The 19,531-nt window shown below is 39.1% G+C and overlaps 1 protein-coding gene across 6 annotated transcripts in view; it reads right to left on the bottom strand.

The window, feature by feature from the left end:
* Positions 1-19,531, bottom strand: part of CSNK1G3 (casein kinase 1 gamma 3) — a 77,985-nt gene that overhangs the window by 19,219 nt on the left and 39,235 nt on the right. For all 6 annotated transcript variants that reach the window (XM_053931616.1, XM_053931615.1, XM_053931614.1 and 3 more), the window contains exons 6-7: positions 5,945-6,093; positions 4,426-4,660 (exon numbers count right to left, since the gene is read on the bottom strand). In XM_053931616.1, the coding sequence (XP_053787591.1) occupies positions 4,426-4,660; positions 5,945-6,093 (384 nt within the window). The remainder of the gene's footprint in view (positions 1-4,425; positions 4,661-5,944; positions 6,094-19,531) is intronic.

The raw sequence follows: 19,531 nt of genomic DNA on the forward strand, positions 1-19,531 counted from the left end.
TTCATTAACCTTGTAGTCAGAATCTACACTCTCTGGAATCTCACCTTCCTTTCCTGAAAATTAAGTGAACTGGAGAAGAAGCAGAGTAATTTTATCCCTAAAAGAAATTATCTGATTGACAGGTAGGGCACCAGCGATATGCTAGTAAGGGCTGCAGAGTATTTGTATTTCCTTCAAATAGTTCTCTGAACAAAGCCATGTTATTCTCCATATCGACAAAATACCTTCTATTCCATATACAAACCCCTAACTTGGCACAAAACTACCAGAAATACTTGATCAAATGTCTTTTCTGAAATAAAATATTACTGACTACAAGATTTTCAGTAATTACGTATTTCCTATATACACCTTAAAAGAGTGGGCTTTGGTGATTTTGAACAAGTTTTGATTACACATTTAAAGTCTTTCTAGTAGCTATGCATTTGTTATGATAGTTTTAAATACTATGGGTTCTAAAACACACTTTTTATTCAAGGACAACATATTTCCTTACTCATATGCACTAACAGATTTTTACAGGTCAATAGAGACATATTAAAAAATAACTTATAAGAGAATGTGAACCCGACAGCCTCCCTCTTTACTGAAAACATTTATTTTTTAACAAGGGTCACCTGTCACACTATTCAAGCAGTTCAGGAAATTATCTACAGACTAAAAGTACCACCCTAAAAATTTGTCCAATTACCACTATTTTCAGAGCAAACTGTATCCTATATGCCACTGTCTCTGTAAACACAGAGCTTGAGGACCTTCAGTACTCTATATGTCTCACTGCATGAATTTAAAAATATACTACATCTTTAGAGGAATATCACAGAACATTAAAAAATTGTTGGAATGGAACAATTCAGGCTCTTTAGGAAGGAGAGGCAAGGGAGACCAGGAGGCAATTTCACCCTCCATGGCAATAGCCAGCTGAGTGTATGGAGTTTTGCCTAGGGAGGAGCTGACCAAGAGCTGTTGGAGAACGATTAATGGGAGGGCAGGGTTAGTTGGCCACAGGCCCTCCAGCCAGGAAGACTGAGCAGCTGAGTCCTCGTGGTGGTGCATCCCTCCCTCACCCCTTCTAGGCCACACTGTTATCTGAAAAAAGCTCATTAGGTGTCAGCCTGACAAACAGCACCTGGGCTCAGCTTTTCTTGAGTTTATCAGAAACTCTTTGCTCTCCAGAGTCCCTGCTGTCTAACAAGCTCATGTTTTCTTTATGAACAGCCCTGGAAACTATTTTTCTTGCTTGTGTAGCATAACATTCCTGTTCTCATGCTTTCAACTATGTGCCAACCCACACTGTGGGCAGGATGAAACATTATTTTGACTAAAGCCCACTTTCTTGCGACCCCATAAACAGTGGTCTAAAATGAGAACCTTTGAGTTCTTCTTGACTGCAGCAGCTGTGACCAGTAACCTCTCTCTGAGCTGGGCTTCTCAGAGCCCATGAACTCCCGCATTTGCTGTATTCAGACAACTGCTGAACAAAAATTAATTATAGGCTAATACCCCCACTCCTCAAGGCTCAACTCTTTGCTCAATGAAGAGATGCAAAAGCACCCAGAGTGAGTATTTCACTGCCTTTGACGGGAATTTTTTCACAGGTACTTTGCACTGACTCTGCCTGTGTGCATATGCTACAGCAAATTTTGTGAGAAATGCTGCTCTCTTAGATGTTCAAGTATCTTGGATATCAAAGTTAGGCTTATAAGTAAGGTTAAGCTATAAATTAGATTATATGCTGTTAAGTGTTAATTCCTATCTTGAATTGTTAAGTTTAAGTAAATGTGTAAGTTAAGGTTAAATACTCTGAGCGCTCTTAAGCTTTTAGGCTGTATTCTTTTTTATACCTGCCCTCAATGTCCTTTTGTGACTTGTCACACACTCCTAAATACACACACAGCCCTAGACAGTTCTCTGTTCATTTCTGTTTTGATTGACTGCATTTTAGTTGGGGTTTGAGTTTTTTTCTCTTTTTCCTTGGTGTAACTGACTAATAAGTACCAGAGTGAACCTTGCAAAGAACTTTGTCATTGCTTAATATTAAATCAGGTTTTTACTGATACCCTTGATGATGATTTTTAAGTGATCTCAAACACTCATTCATAACAGCTGTCTACCAATATACAGGAAGCACTTCTCACCTGAGTAAGGACTTCCACGTTCTGGTGGATGAGAGGTGGGACATGACCCCACAATGTGCACTCACAGCCCAGAAAGCCAAATGCGTCCTGGGCTGCATCCAGAACAGTGTGGCCAGTAGAGCAAGGGAGGGGATTCTACACCTCTGCTCTGCTCTGGTGAGATCCCACCTGTAGTGCAGCAACCAGCTCTGGGGTCCCCAAGGAACAAAGGACATGGACCTGATCAAGCAAGTCCATGAAGACATTCAAGCAGCATCCCTCCCATGAAAGTAGTCTGAGAGCTGCTGCTGTTCAGCCTAGAGAAAAAAAGGCTTCAGGGAGACATTACAGCACCTTCCAGTACCCAAAGGGAGCCTGCAAGAAAGCTGCGGAGGGACTTTTTACAAGGAAATGTAGTGACAGGACAAGGATGAGTAGTTTCATACCAAAAGACAGTAAGTTTAGATTAAATACTCAGGAGAAATTTTTCATTATGAGAATGGCAAGACACTGAAACACCTTGTCCAGAGAAACTGTGGATGACTCATCCCTGGAACCACCCAAGGCAAAACTGCATAAGGCTTAGAGCAACCTGGTGTTCCCACCTATGGCAACAGGGTCAGAACTGATGACATTTAAGATCCTTTCCAATCCAAACCATTCTATGATTAAAAAAGTTACCATGAGACAAAAATAAACACTTCATGTGTAAATATCAGACATGTAATCAAAATTCAGTTTGCTTTTCAAGCAATTACCGGTTTTACATTTTGGTTTATTTCTCTTAAAAGGTTTGGGTGAAATCTTCTTATTTAAGGAGGAGTGAAAAATTTATTTGATTTTAAAAGTGGTTGTGCCACTGTTGAAAATGTTATAATAATCAGAAGTCTAAACTGCCTAGAGTAGATGAGAGCCCAGTGTCAAAAATGTAACAGTCACCTTAAGCTGACATCACCATTTATGCCTAAAAAATATAGTGAATGCTTCTTTTATGTGAAGAACCTGAGTTCTAAAAGTTACATTTAGAAAGCTCAAACCCTACACTTGAGGTGCTGGAGTTTGCCCACTAAAGAGCAACAAAGCTGGTGAAGGGTCTGGAGCACAGATCCTATGAGGAGCAGCTGACGGAGCTGAGGGTGTTCAGAAAAGGAGGTTCAGGGGAGAGCTTATCACTCTCTAAAACTCCCTGAGAAGAGGGTGTAGCTATGTGAGGGTTGGCCTCTTCTCCTAAGGAACAAGGAACAGGACAAGAGGAAAAGGCCTCATGTTTGCCATAGGAAAATTTAGAATGGCTATTGGAAACATTTGCTTCACCATCTCAAACATTAGAACAGGCTGCCCAGTGAAGTGACTGAAGTCACCATTTCCAGAGGTATCTTAAAAGCTTTGTAGATGTGGCACTTAGGGACATGGTTTAGTGGTGGATTTGGCAGTGCTGGGTTAACAGTTGGACTCAAAGACTTTAAGGGTATTTTCTAACCTAAGTGACTCCATGGCTCTGCTTTATTGATAAAGCACCTTATTCCTGTCTGAGAAGTGTGAATGGTTTGTCATTTGCTGTATTAACAGTTATGCTTACTGTTAAACTGTAAGTATTGTGCAATGTTTCTATGATCAATTCAAAGAACAACCTAATGCAGTGATAAGCAACTGGCGTACACAAATTCAAAAGGGTCTAACTAACTGTTTTCACTAGAAAACCTCTCTAGCTGGAATAAACAAAGATCTGAGTGCTCATACCTTTCACAAGGTGAATTTATTCATTCAATAATTACAACTTTCATATTTATATACATCCTGGCATAACCTTTAATGACTGTGACAAAGCCTTATTAACAGTGTATGCACTAAAAAAAAAAAAAAATCAAGAAATCAGCATAATCTCTAAGCTATCTTATTATTTTATGGTGCATTTCAAAGAGATCAGAAAAGCAAGGAAGCATTGAAAACCCATGCTATTGCAACCTATTGACTTTTCTGTATTTAATATACATCTCTATTTCCTGGACACCTCACCCTGCCATGGTATACTTAAAATGTGAAGATATTATGCTACAAGAAGATACACCTTATCTTTCTTTTAAGGAAAGCTAGCAAGGAGGACAATTCCCAAGACATGATCATGATGATTAGAGATTCAAAAAAGATTATTCCCATAAACAGTATTTCCATAAGGGCAAACTATATTTTGCACAATATGCAAAATTTGCAGTTCTTAATGACTTTAGACTGAGGAAAAACTGTAACTTGAAAACAAGATGGTTTATGACATATCACAGCTGTTTCTGTATCTAAAAAGCACACGTACCTTTTCCTAAATGTGTATTTATACTCATGTATCTAGCTGTTCCTGTAAGGCTCTTGTGTTCTCGATATGGTATGTGCTTCTTTGTTTCTGGATCTATGTACTCCTTTGCCAAACCGAAGTCTATAATGTGAATAATTTGCTGGGTTTTGTTTCCAGGTCGTCCTATTAAGAAGTTCTCAGGTTTTACATCTCTGTATATCAAGTTCTTTGAATGGACATATTCCATACGAGAAATCTTCAATAAAACAAAACAAAAAAAAAAAAAAATAGACAAGGAAGCTTGTATTAGCTTAAGCATCAGGTTGCCACATTAAAATGTGTCAGAAGCTAAATATCTTATATTGGCTTTACACATAGCAGAAATCACCCCTCCTAATATCTTAAGACCAAAGCAATATTGTTCTTAACAAAGTATCTCCCAGTTAAAGTCAATGAAAATTGTACACTTTTCCACAGCAGATACACCAACTGGTGTATTGGAAACTTTCCCACTGGACATTAGTCATGAATCTTGCACACAAAAGAAGTGTTTGTCTCTCAAAAAAGCTGGTACAAATATGCTTTCTGTAATGTTTTCTGTACATTAAAAGTAAAATCAGAAATTACATCACCAAGCAGTAAGCAGCAAAGTTTGATGTAGATCTATTACATGTTAAAGATATAAATGAGAGAAGCACTGAAAGTTCATCACTATGCATATAAAGTCCATTCTAGCTGGACTGCTTTCTGTCAAAATTTCCATATTCAGAAAAGAACAGGAAGTAGTAAATAAAGCTGATATTTGGACTTGTGAGAACTTGAGCATTTTAAAAAAAGAATTTGGTCATTTTGGCTGTAAATAAGTTCAATATGTCTGTATGTCTGTAGTTGGAGGTCCATTATACAATCATGTTTTAAACAGCTATTTTTAACCATTACAGGTAAAAATATCACTATTTAGGGAAGTGGAAATCTGGTAAACAGGCACAGGCTTAAGCATCCTTCTTTCTACTTCCACCCACCTTCATATTAGAACCAAATAAGGAAATCTCCAAAAAAGAGAATAATTCTTCATTGAAAGAGAATAATTCTTCAATTTTTGCTGTAATTTCTGGAAGGATTTGGGGAATTTTTTCATTTGTTTGCTTTCTTGTAAGAATGCCCAGTAAAAAAGTACTTATTCTATTTAGGAGTCTCATAATACAACTGCTTGTGTGGGCTAAAATTACTTTTGTTTCTTTAAGGTTTTCTTTTTCTAAAGAGTATGTCAAACTAAAATTCATTATTTTAGATTGTGATGAGAACTCAGAAGACACAGGTAATTTTACATTCATGAACTGACTTGAAAAACTTAAACAAAGTAAATGAAAGTAATGTAAGAGCATTCCTGCTTAAACTCTATCACAAGCATTTTAAATACCACCAACACCAATTTAAAACATGAGAAGTGCAAATCTCATAAGTGAAGTAAGCATTTAATCCATTGAAGACTGATTTAATTATTCTAGTCAACACTCAAATTAACATCTATTCTACTTACCAACTGTATGGCTATCATAAGAACGGTTTTAAGAGAAAATGTCCTACCACACAAGTCAAATAAATCTTCCAGACTAGGACCAAGTAGTTCTAGCACCATAGCATTATATTTGCCACATGGGCCAAAATAATAAACCTGAGGTATTCCATCTGTAAAATGAAAATACGAAGTAATGATAAGGGGTTAAATAAGATTAAGGTACATAGCAATACAATTCCTACCCAATTTCAAGTGGATCGTAAGTTAAAAATACATTTTTCACATAAAAACATAAATAAACCTCATAAAAAGTACAGGTAAAAGACAACAGGAATACTCAAGATAGTCACAAAAATTTTAATGAAAATGGTACTATTACATACTTGACTTGTGAAAGATACTTATAAAAAATTAAAATTAGAACCGCTCTATTAAGTTTTGTAACCATAAATTGAAACAGGGTTTTGAAATGCTGTGAAGAAAGGCTTAAATAAGCTTTTGTACAAAAAAATACCCTTAAGTTAAACTTTTTTAAATTAAGGCTATTCCTACCTTTAGGAATAGGAAACCACCTTATTATCTATAGAAATCATTTCAAAAAATCAAAAAGAGATTAATGAACCCAAGAGTGTAATGACACATTAAGTCTGGAATTTAAAGTTTTAAATGAACATCTGCCTTAGGAAGACAGGCAATCCAGAAGTTTGAAAATATAAATAGTTAAAGCCTTATGATCCAATTTTACTTCCACCTTTTTGTAAAATATGCATTGTGTATCTATTTAATTAAAAATAACTTGATTGCTTCTACTCATCTTGTACTTTTTCACATGCACAGGACATCTTCCTCATTCAGCAGAACAAATTTTGTTTACTTAGGGAAGCTAGTTATTCCAGATCTTTGTTTTTTTTGTTCTCTCTGTTTCACTTATTTCAAATATTTAATACTCTGAAAATGTATTCTTTTCATGTGAGCTTTTTGTACAGTGTCCAATGTTTCAATACTGCACTACACAGAAGTACCAAACCTATTTTCGGAACAACTTAATGAAACACTGGATTTCACCTTCATTCTCTGTAGGTCAAATGTAACCCTAATTCCAAGTGTCTTCTGAAGTACATAAAACCTTTGATTTTTCATACCTTACTACAGAGACACTTACATTGAGGACACAAATTTGTAATTGTATTCTCTACAGCTTTGGTTTAAAAAAAAAAAGTAAAAAATGCTGTTTTAGCAAAAATTAACATCAAATCAAAGCACTGTTTTTAAGACTTTTTCATTAATCTCTTTTCCTACAAGTCAGAATATTTACAGAAGAAGCCCTAAAAATCCAGCTTAACTGTTCAGTTTTTGGAAGACTCGAGCTACAATTTGGTTTTCAGTATCTATCATCACACGCATCTCTATACTAATATACCTAAAATGCATAATCTTCCCCACTTCAGAAAGGCTTCACAGGAGTAGCTTATTGCTACTAATGAAAAAGCACTGACCGTATTACATCTGGTATCAGAATAAGGTATGGGACAGTGTTCTTCAATTTAAAATTATCATCCTGAAAATTATCATCCAGATAGATACATAAAACACTTGATCTTCTGATTCGATGAGAATTCTAAAACGTCCCAAAACTGTGTTTAACATGTAATAACTCCTGCAGTGCATCTGGAGCATCCTGTCTAAAATTACCCATGTTGACAAAATAATTTGATATTAACAGTTCAAAGTACTAGAAGTTAGGGACTTTGGTTCTTAATCAAAGCACTCTGAGTACTTTTGCTTAAAAGCAATAGGCGGGTTTCATTCTGCTACTTACATTCTTTCTCCATGTCTCTAAATCTCCAGAAGTCAGAAAGTAACATGCTACTAAAAAAAAAGTATATGACGCTTTTTCTCCCACTAGAGAGAGATAATGTAAGCTCTCTTATAGAAACCTTTAAGAGATATTAATTAAGATAAAAACAAAGAAACTCTGATTTTTATAAATTTAAGAAACCCCAATTTTGTTGACAAGACATTCCACTACCAATTAAGAGGATGTATTTTATTTCCATTTTGAATTACTCTAGCTCAAACCACTGAAGAACAAAAGAAAATATGCTGAGCTTTTAAGATGCATCCCAGTTGTCTTGCTGTGAATTTAAAGAAGCCACTGGTCTTTGGTATCTTGATTAACAATTAATTTAGTTACCATTCAATCCTTTCTAGTACCTTGACAGATCTTCTCCCATTCTTAAAAATCCTTTTTTAAAAGTAGTACCCCTCCCCAGTTATAAGCAGAATTTAATGTTTGTCACAGAAATGTCACTAGAAGTCATATATAACTTCATCATCTTCCATTAAAAAGGAAACTTACTCATAGCCAAAAAAGTAGATTCATATACTCCCACTTATTTAACATTTAAGTATCTGTCCTTTCTAGGTTTAAAACTCTGAAAATAGAATCCTTTTTTTAGGTACAAGTCATATTTCCCTATCTCTAGATATTTATAATTGTTGACAAGTAAAACACTTTCATTTGAATGGGCTCAATTGACTAAAGCAATCTACAATACTTAGATGACTTCCTTGTCATAAAATTGCAAATCCATGTTAAGCCAGTATGATTTTAATCCTATTTTACTCTTGACAAAAATCAAAGTCTTGACTTGGAAATTAACTATTTGAACAACGCTTGAATTCCAGTTTCTTCTATAGAAGTTAACTTTCATTAGCCACCTAAAACATTACTGCTGTACACCTCTGGTCTCCAAAATCATGCCCAAATGCTCCAAAAGTACCTCACTATCCAATGAGAAAGGGGGGGGGGGGGGGTGGGAAAGGCAGGGGGGCAAGGAGAGCCCCCTAAAACAGTTATGTGAATTTATGGATTATACTCTTTAATTTTCACTCAAATACTTTAGTCTACCATGTTTACATACATGATGTCCAGAAAGTTTTTAAAGCTGACAGACCTGACTTCCTCTACAATGATGAAAGGATAAAAAATATTAGAATAAAGAAACATGACTAGTAGATTAAACTGTATCTGCCAAACCTCCTTAAAACAAAAAAAATAAGCTATTTCTGCTTTGAGACCATTATCCACCTTGGTTGTCTTTTTCAAGAACTTCATCACTAAACCTGATTTAAGCATGAGACTGCATGTTTTTCAGTTATCTACAGCAATATGCATGACTAGCACAAACACATTTGTTTCTTAAGGAAATAGTTCCATTTATTTGCCTTGACACAGATATTAAGTCATAGCTTCAATTATTTTATGTGTGTGTCCTCAATCAGGAAAAAAAAATTAACTTGATAAACAGGCAGTAGAAACAGCCAAAGGAATATGTAACCCACAGGTCAATGGCAATACCACTTGCATTTCACCTCATCTATCACTGACTTAATTTTGAGCTGTATCATGGCAAAATGTCTCTATACAATCCATAAAGCTATTAAGCTAGTAAGTAGCTTTACAGTGCTTTTCAGTTTCTTGTAATACCAATTTCCTTTTAGAGCCTAACAGACTAATGGTATCTGCATTATATCCTACTGCTGTTAAATTAGACACATAAATGCCAATAAAATACACAAGACTGCTCTTCCAGATCATGGTGTTGTGTATTCAGCTTCTTATACTACACTGCCTTGTATTTGCAGTCTTATGTGGCAATTCATTGGACACAAGCCAAATACTTTAAACTATTTGGAAGATTTGCAGTAACAGCTGTCTTTCACAGCACATTCATACTGGTACTCTGGTCAAGGATACAAATCAACAAACTGCCACAAACACAAGTATTCCCTAGTTAGTCTATGGAATGTGGTTTGAATCCTCTCAAAGGAAGAGAATATAAAGCTCAGGGTAGTGTGTTCTGACTTGAGCCAAAGCAGCATACACAGAAGGTCACACAGCTTCTGGAAACACAGCACCTTAATGCTACTGAAATAGTGATCAGCCACAAACTCTAAAACTCTAAATGTAGACTGAGATATTGTATCACCACAACACTTAGACTACATCTCTTACTTACAAATATAAGTTACTTACAAACATAAAATATGTTTGCAAAAAGAAGAAACTGTAATAATTAGATCTATTTCAAAGGAAAAAAAAAACTTCTTTAGTTGTTTTCATTACTAAAACAGAATTAGAGATACATTTTATTGTAATCATAAATAATCACTTCACACAATAATCTAGCTGTAGTGCTTTGTTTCTAGCACTACACTCAAGGAGACTTGCCATTGAGACATTTCCTCTTGGTATGACAGAGTATTAATCTAGTAAAATATGTTACAGTCTACCAACTGAGAAAGAAATTATGAAATGATTATACTGAAGTTTTTGTCTTGGGAAGAGTTATAGCAAAACACAGATGCTGATACATCACGATGAAATCATGCTGGGCTGCCTTTTCTCCCAGAGGCTAAAGTGGAAGGCAAGGTGGCTATGGCCCAGGGGATGAACTAGAGATGGTACCACTAGCAATCTGAGATCCCACTGCCTTCTCCCAGTGGTTCACAGTGACAGTGAAAGTCACCTGTAACTATCTTAAATACAAAAGATAGCTTGTCTTTCACAGGAAAAATCTGCTTCACAGATTCCATACCCTGAATACAGTTGTACGAAAATAAGAAATAGCTGTCACTGAACACTCAGATTTCACACACCAGCTAAAGCTGGCCTGAACTGAAATTAAATGAAGTAACACATTTTCTCACCTTAAATATTTTTGTCTTTACCTAGAGGAAAAAACACTATACACTGAAGTACTGAACATTATTCTTGGCCTTCAGCCCATCAAACACATTTCTAACACAAAAAAGAAAACCATAAACATCAATTCTAATCTACTAGTCCACATTAAACTGTATATAAGGTACCTCACAACAAAGAAGTGTTCTTGCCTCAGGGTACTCTGCCCCCCCCTCAAAATCAGAAATTCAAAGTATTTCAAACTCACTTTGCTACATTCCCAAACCAAAATGTAATTATCAATCTGGCAAATCCAGACATGCTCTAAATGCTACAATATATATTCTACTGAACTTGACTAGAAAATGGTGAGCAGACTCCACTTACTGTACGGGAATATTTTTGTATCTCCCAAAAACACTTTATGCCCACACTGAAATCTTCCTGAAACATTAGTCCAATAGTAACTGTGTAATTACAGCTGTCCAAGTACCGTGATTATGTTGTGTCAAAGGCAGGTTTGCACAACCTCAAAACCGAAACTGTATTTTTAGATACCAATACAGAACACATCACATGAATGCTGGCACCAAATCACAACGGTTCAGGTACAGAATGCAATACTTAGCAATCACTTCACAATGGACAAGACCTTCGTAACTACAACACCTTTTCCCACTGTAGACAAATATACCCTATACATTGACTAGTCAATAGTAGTGACCCTGTAAGAAAAGTGTCTGGCTTCCAGTTTTTCAAGTGGAAGAGTTAACTAGATTTCACCTAAAAGAACATATGTACAAAAGTTAAGAAAAATAAAACCTGATTTACAAGACTGAGCATCTACCTTGTCTGAAATATTAATACAGCAGTTTCACCAGTAGATTAATCCACTGCTGAACAGATCTGTGATGTGTTTTGAGATCTGCAACCTCAAAAATTATCTCAAATGAAAAAAATAAAATCTAATAATAGATATCCCTTGCTGTTATAAACAAGAACTGTTCTAAACCTATTCTAACACCAGCACTACAAACAAGAGTTCTACTAATTCACTTTAAGCAGCAGAAGTTGCTCCACTTGTCAGGTAAGCAAGTACAAAAGAATTCTCATTCACTTGCAAAAACTAACAGACATTATGATAACGACCCATTTATTAAGAGAGGTTAGAAAAATCAGACAATGAAAGCTGAATCATTTTTATGCTCTTCAAGACATAACTTCTTTGATTTACAGACTCATTTCTGCAAAAGGAAACAGAATCTGTAAATACCATTCTGTCAGTTAAACCACAGCATACTGCATGAAATACACCTATACCTTATCTTCTAATCATGCAAAGAAAGGCTGATAGCATAAAAGATGAACTCAAAAATCAATAAAAAACTGTTTTCTATTAATTCCAAAAGCCTTAGTGCAATTTTAGGTCAGAATTCAGCAATAATTTTATTTGAAGTACTTCACTTAGGATAGTATAGTTTTCTTATATCTCATACTTGCATATTAAGACAATATACATTAAACAAAATTTATTAGAAGCAAAGATATTCTAAATTTCATCCATATGTTCCTCATTCAATTGACTAGAAACTTCTGCATATTGACTAATGCTCTCAAATTCCATGAGGAAAACACCCTAGTAGTTACTGAATGACAAAATTATCACAGAAAAAAGAAAGCATTTTTCATAAAAATCTCTATTTGTATATAAAATGAAATGTATATAAATGAAAGCTAAATAATTATGAGACTAAAATAAGCCACACCTTTAAACTATTTAAAAGTTGTTTTTAATAAGTTTGTGGTCCATTTCCCTAAAAAATTAAAAAAACTTCAAAAAGCCCAAAAGCACTGAAAGTATTTCCTCTTTAAGAAAGATTCTTCACATTTTTTTCCTAACACCTACACTTTACTGCACATTCATAGGCATTTCAAAGACCATATTTAAGAGTAAAGTTACAGTTAGGCCTTCTTTATGAGCAGATCCTCTCCAAAGGAATACAGTTTTGAAACGTTAATTCTTATTCATGCAAGACAAAACCATTTTTTATTAAATACAAAGAATTAATACTCTTAGTTCCAAAGTCCTGTGTATATAAACAGCACATCTATCATATTTCATGCTTATTTTCTCCTTGTTCTCTCAGTGAGCAGAACTGCAAAAGAATCCTCTGATCTTTTTTTCAGTCAAGAATGTCTTCCATCTTCATGACATTCAAGACATAAAACAGCGTGACTTAGCATGGAGATTAATAATACAAATAAATATTTTAGAAAACCCCCGAACTACATGGTCATTAGAAAAGCAAGAAAAAGGGATATTATAAAAAAAAATAAATAAATAAACTTAATAGACAAACAGTGGCTGCAGATAAGGAAATAGCAAGAAAACATACAATTTCAAAATGCTACTCTTTTCATTGAGGATGCCTACAAGATCAGAGGAAGTACAAAGATGCTCTGTTAAAAAGGGTTTGAAGGTAAAATAATCTGTAATCACAATAACATTTTTCTTTACTTGCTTTCAGGACAATATTGCCAGAAAATAACCTAATTTTCTTCTAAAAGTATTCATTCACATGTTAATGTCTCTCCCTCCTCCTCCTGCTACCTCCAAGTCAATTAGGATTTCACAGGGCCTAAAGGAATTTTATCCCTTATGCTTCAGGTTATTTCATATTAAGCGTAAGTCAATTTGCAGCATAAACTGTGGAATCTATATTTCTTATTTGTGAAAATCATGGGGTTTTTATAGAAAATAATGGCTCTGCTTACAAGACTGGAAGTACAATTCCCTTTTCACCAATTGCTTCTGAAACCATAGTTTAGTAGTCACTTGCTATTAATACACAAGTATATATGCAAACGTGAGGAGAACAAGGAGAAATGCAATTTAGTACAATTAAATGCAAACTACTCAGTCCACAAAGTTACAAAGCTATCAGACAAATTACTACAAGTTTGTGCAAATAAACAGAAACAGCTAAGGAAAAGACTACTTCGTTGTAAAAAAGCCTGCAAATGTGGATTTTTAGAAGCTTAAAAGATCAAAAGCTTCAGACAATTGTAACTTCTAGTACAGTGTGTAACTGTGTATCAGAGAAACCTTCTATCTTCACAATTACTATATTTCAAATTTCTTCCAGCAATGGCAGCTATTTTTATATCTCATACAACAGACTCTTCTGTAACTTGCATACTGAAGACCACTCACTTCAATCTATTCTCTTTCTGATCAAAGAACAACCACTGCCCATAAAGCAACACTGTCTATATGGACAGACCTGGCGTAAGTTTTTTTTCACTATCTCCTGTTTTACATAGGAGGTTTAGATACTTGCTTCCTGAATTTATCACTTGCTAGATCAATTTTCCAACACTGTGTTTTCAACTGTTAATGAGATAAAATTACTTAAATCTATGTTTGACAGTAAACACACATGTCATGAGAAATCAGTAAACTAAAACTAATTGTCACAGATGACATGAGAACAGAAGCTACATAATAATGCAACATTTTTTCTGAAAATCATAGGACATGTCACTTCTTTTGCTTGGAGGGCCCAACTCCTAAAAACATAGAAAAAGTGACTGCTGCCAGAAGATAAGGAATCAGCAATCTTTTTTAACTTTTATGTAGATAGGAAAAAGAAAATTACTTTCTTCATAATGAGCCTTTGCCACAAAACCCATTAAAATAAGCCTCAAGTAGAGTGCCTGAGAAAGGCTCACAATGGAGTTTTAAAGGTTCTGTGCTGGGAGAGGCTTTCACTTTTGAATAAAAGTAGGTTATTGCAAAAACAAAGGAGGTCTGTAACAAAGTTTTCCATAAATATTGATGATGCTTAGTAAGTCACCAGCTCTATCTTTGTATTTTCACCCTAAAGGTAACCTCATCTTCATGCAAAGAATCAGAGGTGACTCTCAGTAGATCAACAAGGCATCAGAGAAAAAGTTGTTGCAACCAGCAAGTAGGGTTACGAAGATTGAATTATATCTGAAGTAAAGCAGGATAAGTTTGAGTTGATTATGCTCTTAACTAAACAGAGTTTCCCGTCTTATTCACTAAATAAAAAGGTAAACACAGTTACACTCACTAAGACATTTTCCCAATAAATACTCCTATATAAGGGTTCCTATCTCTGAGAAGAATTGCCTGATTTCTGCAGTCTGAACTAAAAATTACAGCTTTATTCTTACCTCCACTACACAGCTCCCTTGCAATTTTAGATAGTTACACCTCTATATTCACAGATAGGTAATGTACCTAACTTGTGGGTTGTCATGCCCCATTAGTTAAACACTTAAGACCTCATCTTTCTACTCATCAGCTATTTCACAATGCTCGTGCTGACAGTTTATAACTACTGACAAAAAAAACATCCATACACCATACTCTGATGACTTTCTCCAAACAGCAACCATATAGACTCGAGATTTTGACTACGTATCTACAACTTTATTTTCCATCTAGGAAGAGAAATTGACAATGTTGTGTTTTGCCAAAAGTAATCTCTAAAAATTCCTGGTTGCAAAGCATTCATAGTACAGCAGAAAAAAAAAAAGTCTATATTAATTGAACATATTAGAAACTTTGTTTCACCAAATGAAGTCTTTAAATTAGTAGCATGAAATTTAGAAAGCTACCTGAGATACCTGAGAAATACTATCCAGTCAGTGCAGCAATGAGGATATGATCCCAAATTTTAAGGAAAAAGGTGAAAATAGTAATTAAAAAGTATTAAAATTCATCATAACACACACACATTCAAGGTAAGAAAATCAAAGTGGTATGGACTGTGGCGTGGGTTTTCGCTCTCCCCGGCTGCACGCAGCTCTTGAGAGCCCGGCTGTGGCGTAGCTTCCACGTGCAGCCGGGGTTTGCTGCCGCAGGTTCCCGGACACAGATCCGTGTCTCGGGCACGTGGGCTGGCCAGCCTCTGTTACCGTGCACTAGGGACCCGGCAAAGAGGAAGGAATTTGTCCATTTACTCCATGCTTGGCAGGAACGGTTTATTGGTCACGTGGCGCGGTTCGATGGAAAGACGCGACCGCTCCCGGCACTCGCATGGGAGAAAATGGCGCCTGGATGCCGGTGGGATAGGGTTTTATGGAGGGGTGGGGCAAGAGGATCCACGGCCTGCCGGCCAACAGAGGCGGCTGCCGTGGCGGTGACTCCAGCAACAGCGACCAACCAGAGCACCCCGCAGGCGCGGGCACCGAGCCTTGGGCTGAGCGGGATCGTGTGGCTTGGGGTGGCCAGCACGGGGTTTCCCGGGGCCAGACGGCAGGGTGGTTACAGGAGCAGCACAGGGGTAAGATCCGGCAGCGGGCAGCGTGGGGCCAGAAACCACGGGGGGGAAACAACACGAGGGAAACGCGGGATTACAGAACTTGACTTATTTTAACATAAATTAAAAACACAAATCTAACTCCAAACTCCAGGATGCAACATCTCCCCACTTAATAAAATATAAAAAGAAAGCAGTGGTGTTGATTCAGTCTCTCAAGCGGTGGCCTCTTCTACTAGCTTCTGCTGCTGCTGCAACTGCAGTGGCTGCTACGCAGGTGGAGAGGGCCTGGAGATGGTACTGGTGCTGGTTCTTTTCAGGGTGTTTAGGGATAGGGAAACTGGGACAACTTTATTACAAACATAGGAACTGGGGGTATAACTGGGCTGAGGTAGTTGTAAGGGAAGCATTGGTTAGGGAGAGGTAGAATCTTTTCCTTCCTTGTGGCGTCTGCGATTGGATGCAACCCCTAGGTTGGTGGGATCACAGGTTCCATCTACTGGCACCGTATCACTCTGACTCACTGACTGCTCTGCTGTGTAGGGTTTAACATGCCTCCTGGGGATCAACCTGACTCCTGAAGGCGTAGACACGCAGGCGTATCCCCGTCCCCAAGTCAAAAGTGGAAATGGACCCTGGATTTCTTTAGAGTCCGGATCCCTCACTAACACTGGAGGCTGCTCCTCTGGCTGGAGCTCCTGATGTTGTTTGAAATGTCTCAGGGCTGGCGGTTCTGGTCTGTCAAAGGAACAGTTCAGGAAATTGATGCTAAACAATGCTTTACAGAGCCTCTCGTGCGGTGACAGCACTCGCACATCCTTTCGCTACTTTTTGAGGACTTGCTTTAGAGTCTGGTGGGTTCTCTCTATTATGGCCTGGCCGGTGGGGGAGTGGGGAATCCCGGTCTTATGCTGAACCCCCCAATCTTGCAGGAAGCTGCGGAACACCTTGGAAGTATAGGCTGGACCATTGTCTGTTTTAATCGTGGTTGGGACCCCTAAGGTGGCAAAGGCCTGGACAAGATGTTTCCTGATGTCTGTGGCCCTTTCCCCTATGTGTGCTGAAGCAAAAACTGCCCCCGAGAAGGTGTCCACAGTTACATGGACATTCTTGAGTTTACCGAACTCAGGGACCTTGGTGACATCCATTTGCCACACCTCACAACTGCGGAGACCTCTGGGATTCACACCTGCTCCCAGTGTTGGTAAAGCTGCCTCCTGACAGTTGGGGCATGAGGCCACAATTTCCCTGGCTTGGTCACGCCGCAGATTAAACTGGCGTACCAGCCCCGGGGCATTCTGATGGAACTGCCAATGGCTCAGCTTGGCCTGCTCGACTATGCTCGGCTGGCCTCCTAAGTATACAGGGGCTGCCAAGGCGTCTGCTCTGCGGTTTCCCTCGACAATAAAGCCTGGGAGATCCGTGTGTGATCTCACATGTACCACATAAAAGGGATGCTCACGGTTAGAAACCAGGTGTACTAATTTTGAGAGCAACCCAAAGATGACCTGATTTGGCACCTCTTTTACAACTGCATGTTCAGCTCTAGACACTGCTCCAGCTACGTATGCCGAATCTGTTACCAAATTAAACAGTTGTTCAAACCTCTCAAACGCTCTCACTACAGCATCCAACTCAGCCACCTGTGGGGAACCTTCTACTACCTTAATAACTGATTCCCACACCTGAGTCTCTGGGTCCCTCCAAGTCACCACTGACTTGTGGGACTTCCCTGACCCGTCCATGAATACTGTTAGTGCTCGGAGGGGTTTTTTGCTCTGTAATTTTTTGGGTAACTGCGGCGTGGGTTTTTGCTTTCCCCGGCTGCACGCGGCTCTTGGGAGCCCAGCTGTGGCGTAGCTTCCACGTGCAGCCGGGGTTTGCTGCCGCAGGTTCCCGGACACAGATCCGTGTCTCGGGCACGTGGGCTGGCCAGCCTCTGTTACCGTGCACTAGGGACCCGGCAAAGAGGAAGGAATTTGTCCATTTACTCCATGCTTGGCAGGAACGGTTTATTGGTCACGTGGCGCGGTTCGATGGAAAGACGCGACCGCTCCCGGCACTGGCATGGGAGAAAATGGCGCCTGGATGCCGGCGGGATAGGGCTTTATGGAGGGGGGGGGCGAGAGGATCCACAGCCTGCCGCCCAATAGGGGCGGCTGCCGTGGCGGTGACACCAGCAACAGCGACCAACCAGAGAACCCCGCAGGGGCGGGCACCGAGCCTTGGGCTGAGCGGGATCGTGTGGCTTGGGGTGGCCAGCACGGGGTTTCCCGGGGCCGGACGGCAGGGTGGTTACAGGAGCAGCACAGGGGTAAGAATCCGGCAGCGGGCAGCGTGGGGCCAGAAACCGTGGGTGGGAACAACACGGGGGAACGCGGGATTACAGAACTTATTTTAACGTAAATTAAAAACCCTAATCTAAACCCAAACTCCGGGATGCAACATCTCCCCGCTTAATAAAATATAAACAGAAAGCAGTGGTGTTGATTCAGTCTCTCAAGCGGTGGCCTCTTCTACTAGCTTCTGCTGCTGCTGCAACTGCGGTGACTGCTACGCAGGTGGAGAGGGCCTGGAGATGGTACTGGTGCTGGTTCTTTTCAGGGTGTTTAGGGATAGGGAAACTGGGACAACTTTATTACAAACATAGGAACTGGGGGTATAACTGGGCTGAGGTAGTTGTAAGGGAAGCATTGGTTAGGGAGAGGTAGAATCTTTTCCTTCCTTGTGGCGTCTGCGATTGGATGCAACCCCTAGGTTGGTGGGATCACAGGTTCCATCTACTGGCACCGTATCACTCTGACTCACTGACTGCTCTGCTGTGTAGGGTTTAACATGCCTCCTGGGGATCAACCTGACTCCTGAAGGCGTAGACACGCAGGCGTATCCCCGTCCCCAAGTCAAAAGTGGAAATGGACCCTGGATTTCTTTAGAGTCCGGATCCCTCACTAACACTGGAGGCTGCTCCTCTGGCTGGAGCTCCTGATGTTGTTTGAAATGTCTCAGGGCTGGCGGTTCTGGTCTGTCAAAGGAACAGTTCAGGAAATTGATGCTAAACAATGCTTTACAGAGCCTCTCGTGCGGTGACAGCACTCGCACATCCTTTCGCTACTTTTTGAGGACTTGCTTTAGAGTCTGGTGGGTTCTCTCTATTATGGCCTGGCCGGTGGGGGAGTGGGGAATCCCGGTCTTATGCTGAACCCCCCAATCTTGCAGGAAGCTGCGGAACACCTTGGAAGTATAGGCTGGACCATTGTCTGTTTTAATCGTGGTTGGGACCCCTAAGGTGGCAAAGGCCTGGACAAGATGTTTCCTGATGTCTGTGGCCCTTTCCCCTATGTGTGCTGAAGCAAAAACTGCCCCCGAGAAGGTGTCCACAGTTACATGGACATTCTTGAGTTTACCGAACTCAGGGACCTTGGTGACATCCATTTGCCACACCTCACAACTGCGGAGACCTCTGGGATTCACACCTGCTCCCAGTGTTGGTAAAGCTGCCTCCTGACAGTTGGGGCATGAGGCCACAATTTCCCTGGCTTGGTCACGCCGCAGATTAAACTGGCGTACCAGCCCCGGGGCATTCTGATGGAACTGCCAATGGCTCAGCTTGGCCTGCTCGACTATGCTCGG

The sequence above is a fragment of the Vidua chalybeata genome, chromosome Z (genome assembly GCF_026979565.1).
Source record: "Vidua chalybeata isolate OUT-0048 chromosome Z, bVidCha1 merged haplotype, whole genome shotgun sequence".
In the NCBI taxonomy this organism is placed as follows: Eukaryota; Metazoa; Chordata; class Aves; order Passeriformes; family Viduidae; genus Vidua; species Vidua chalybeata.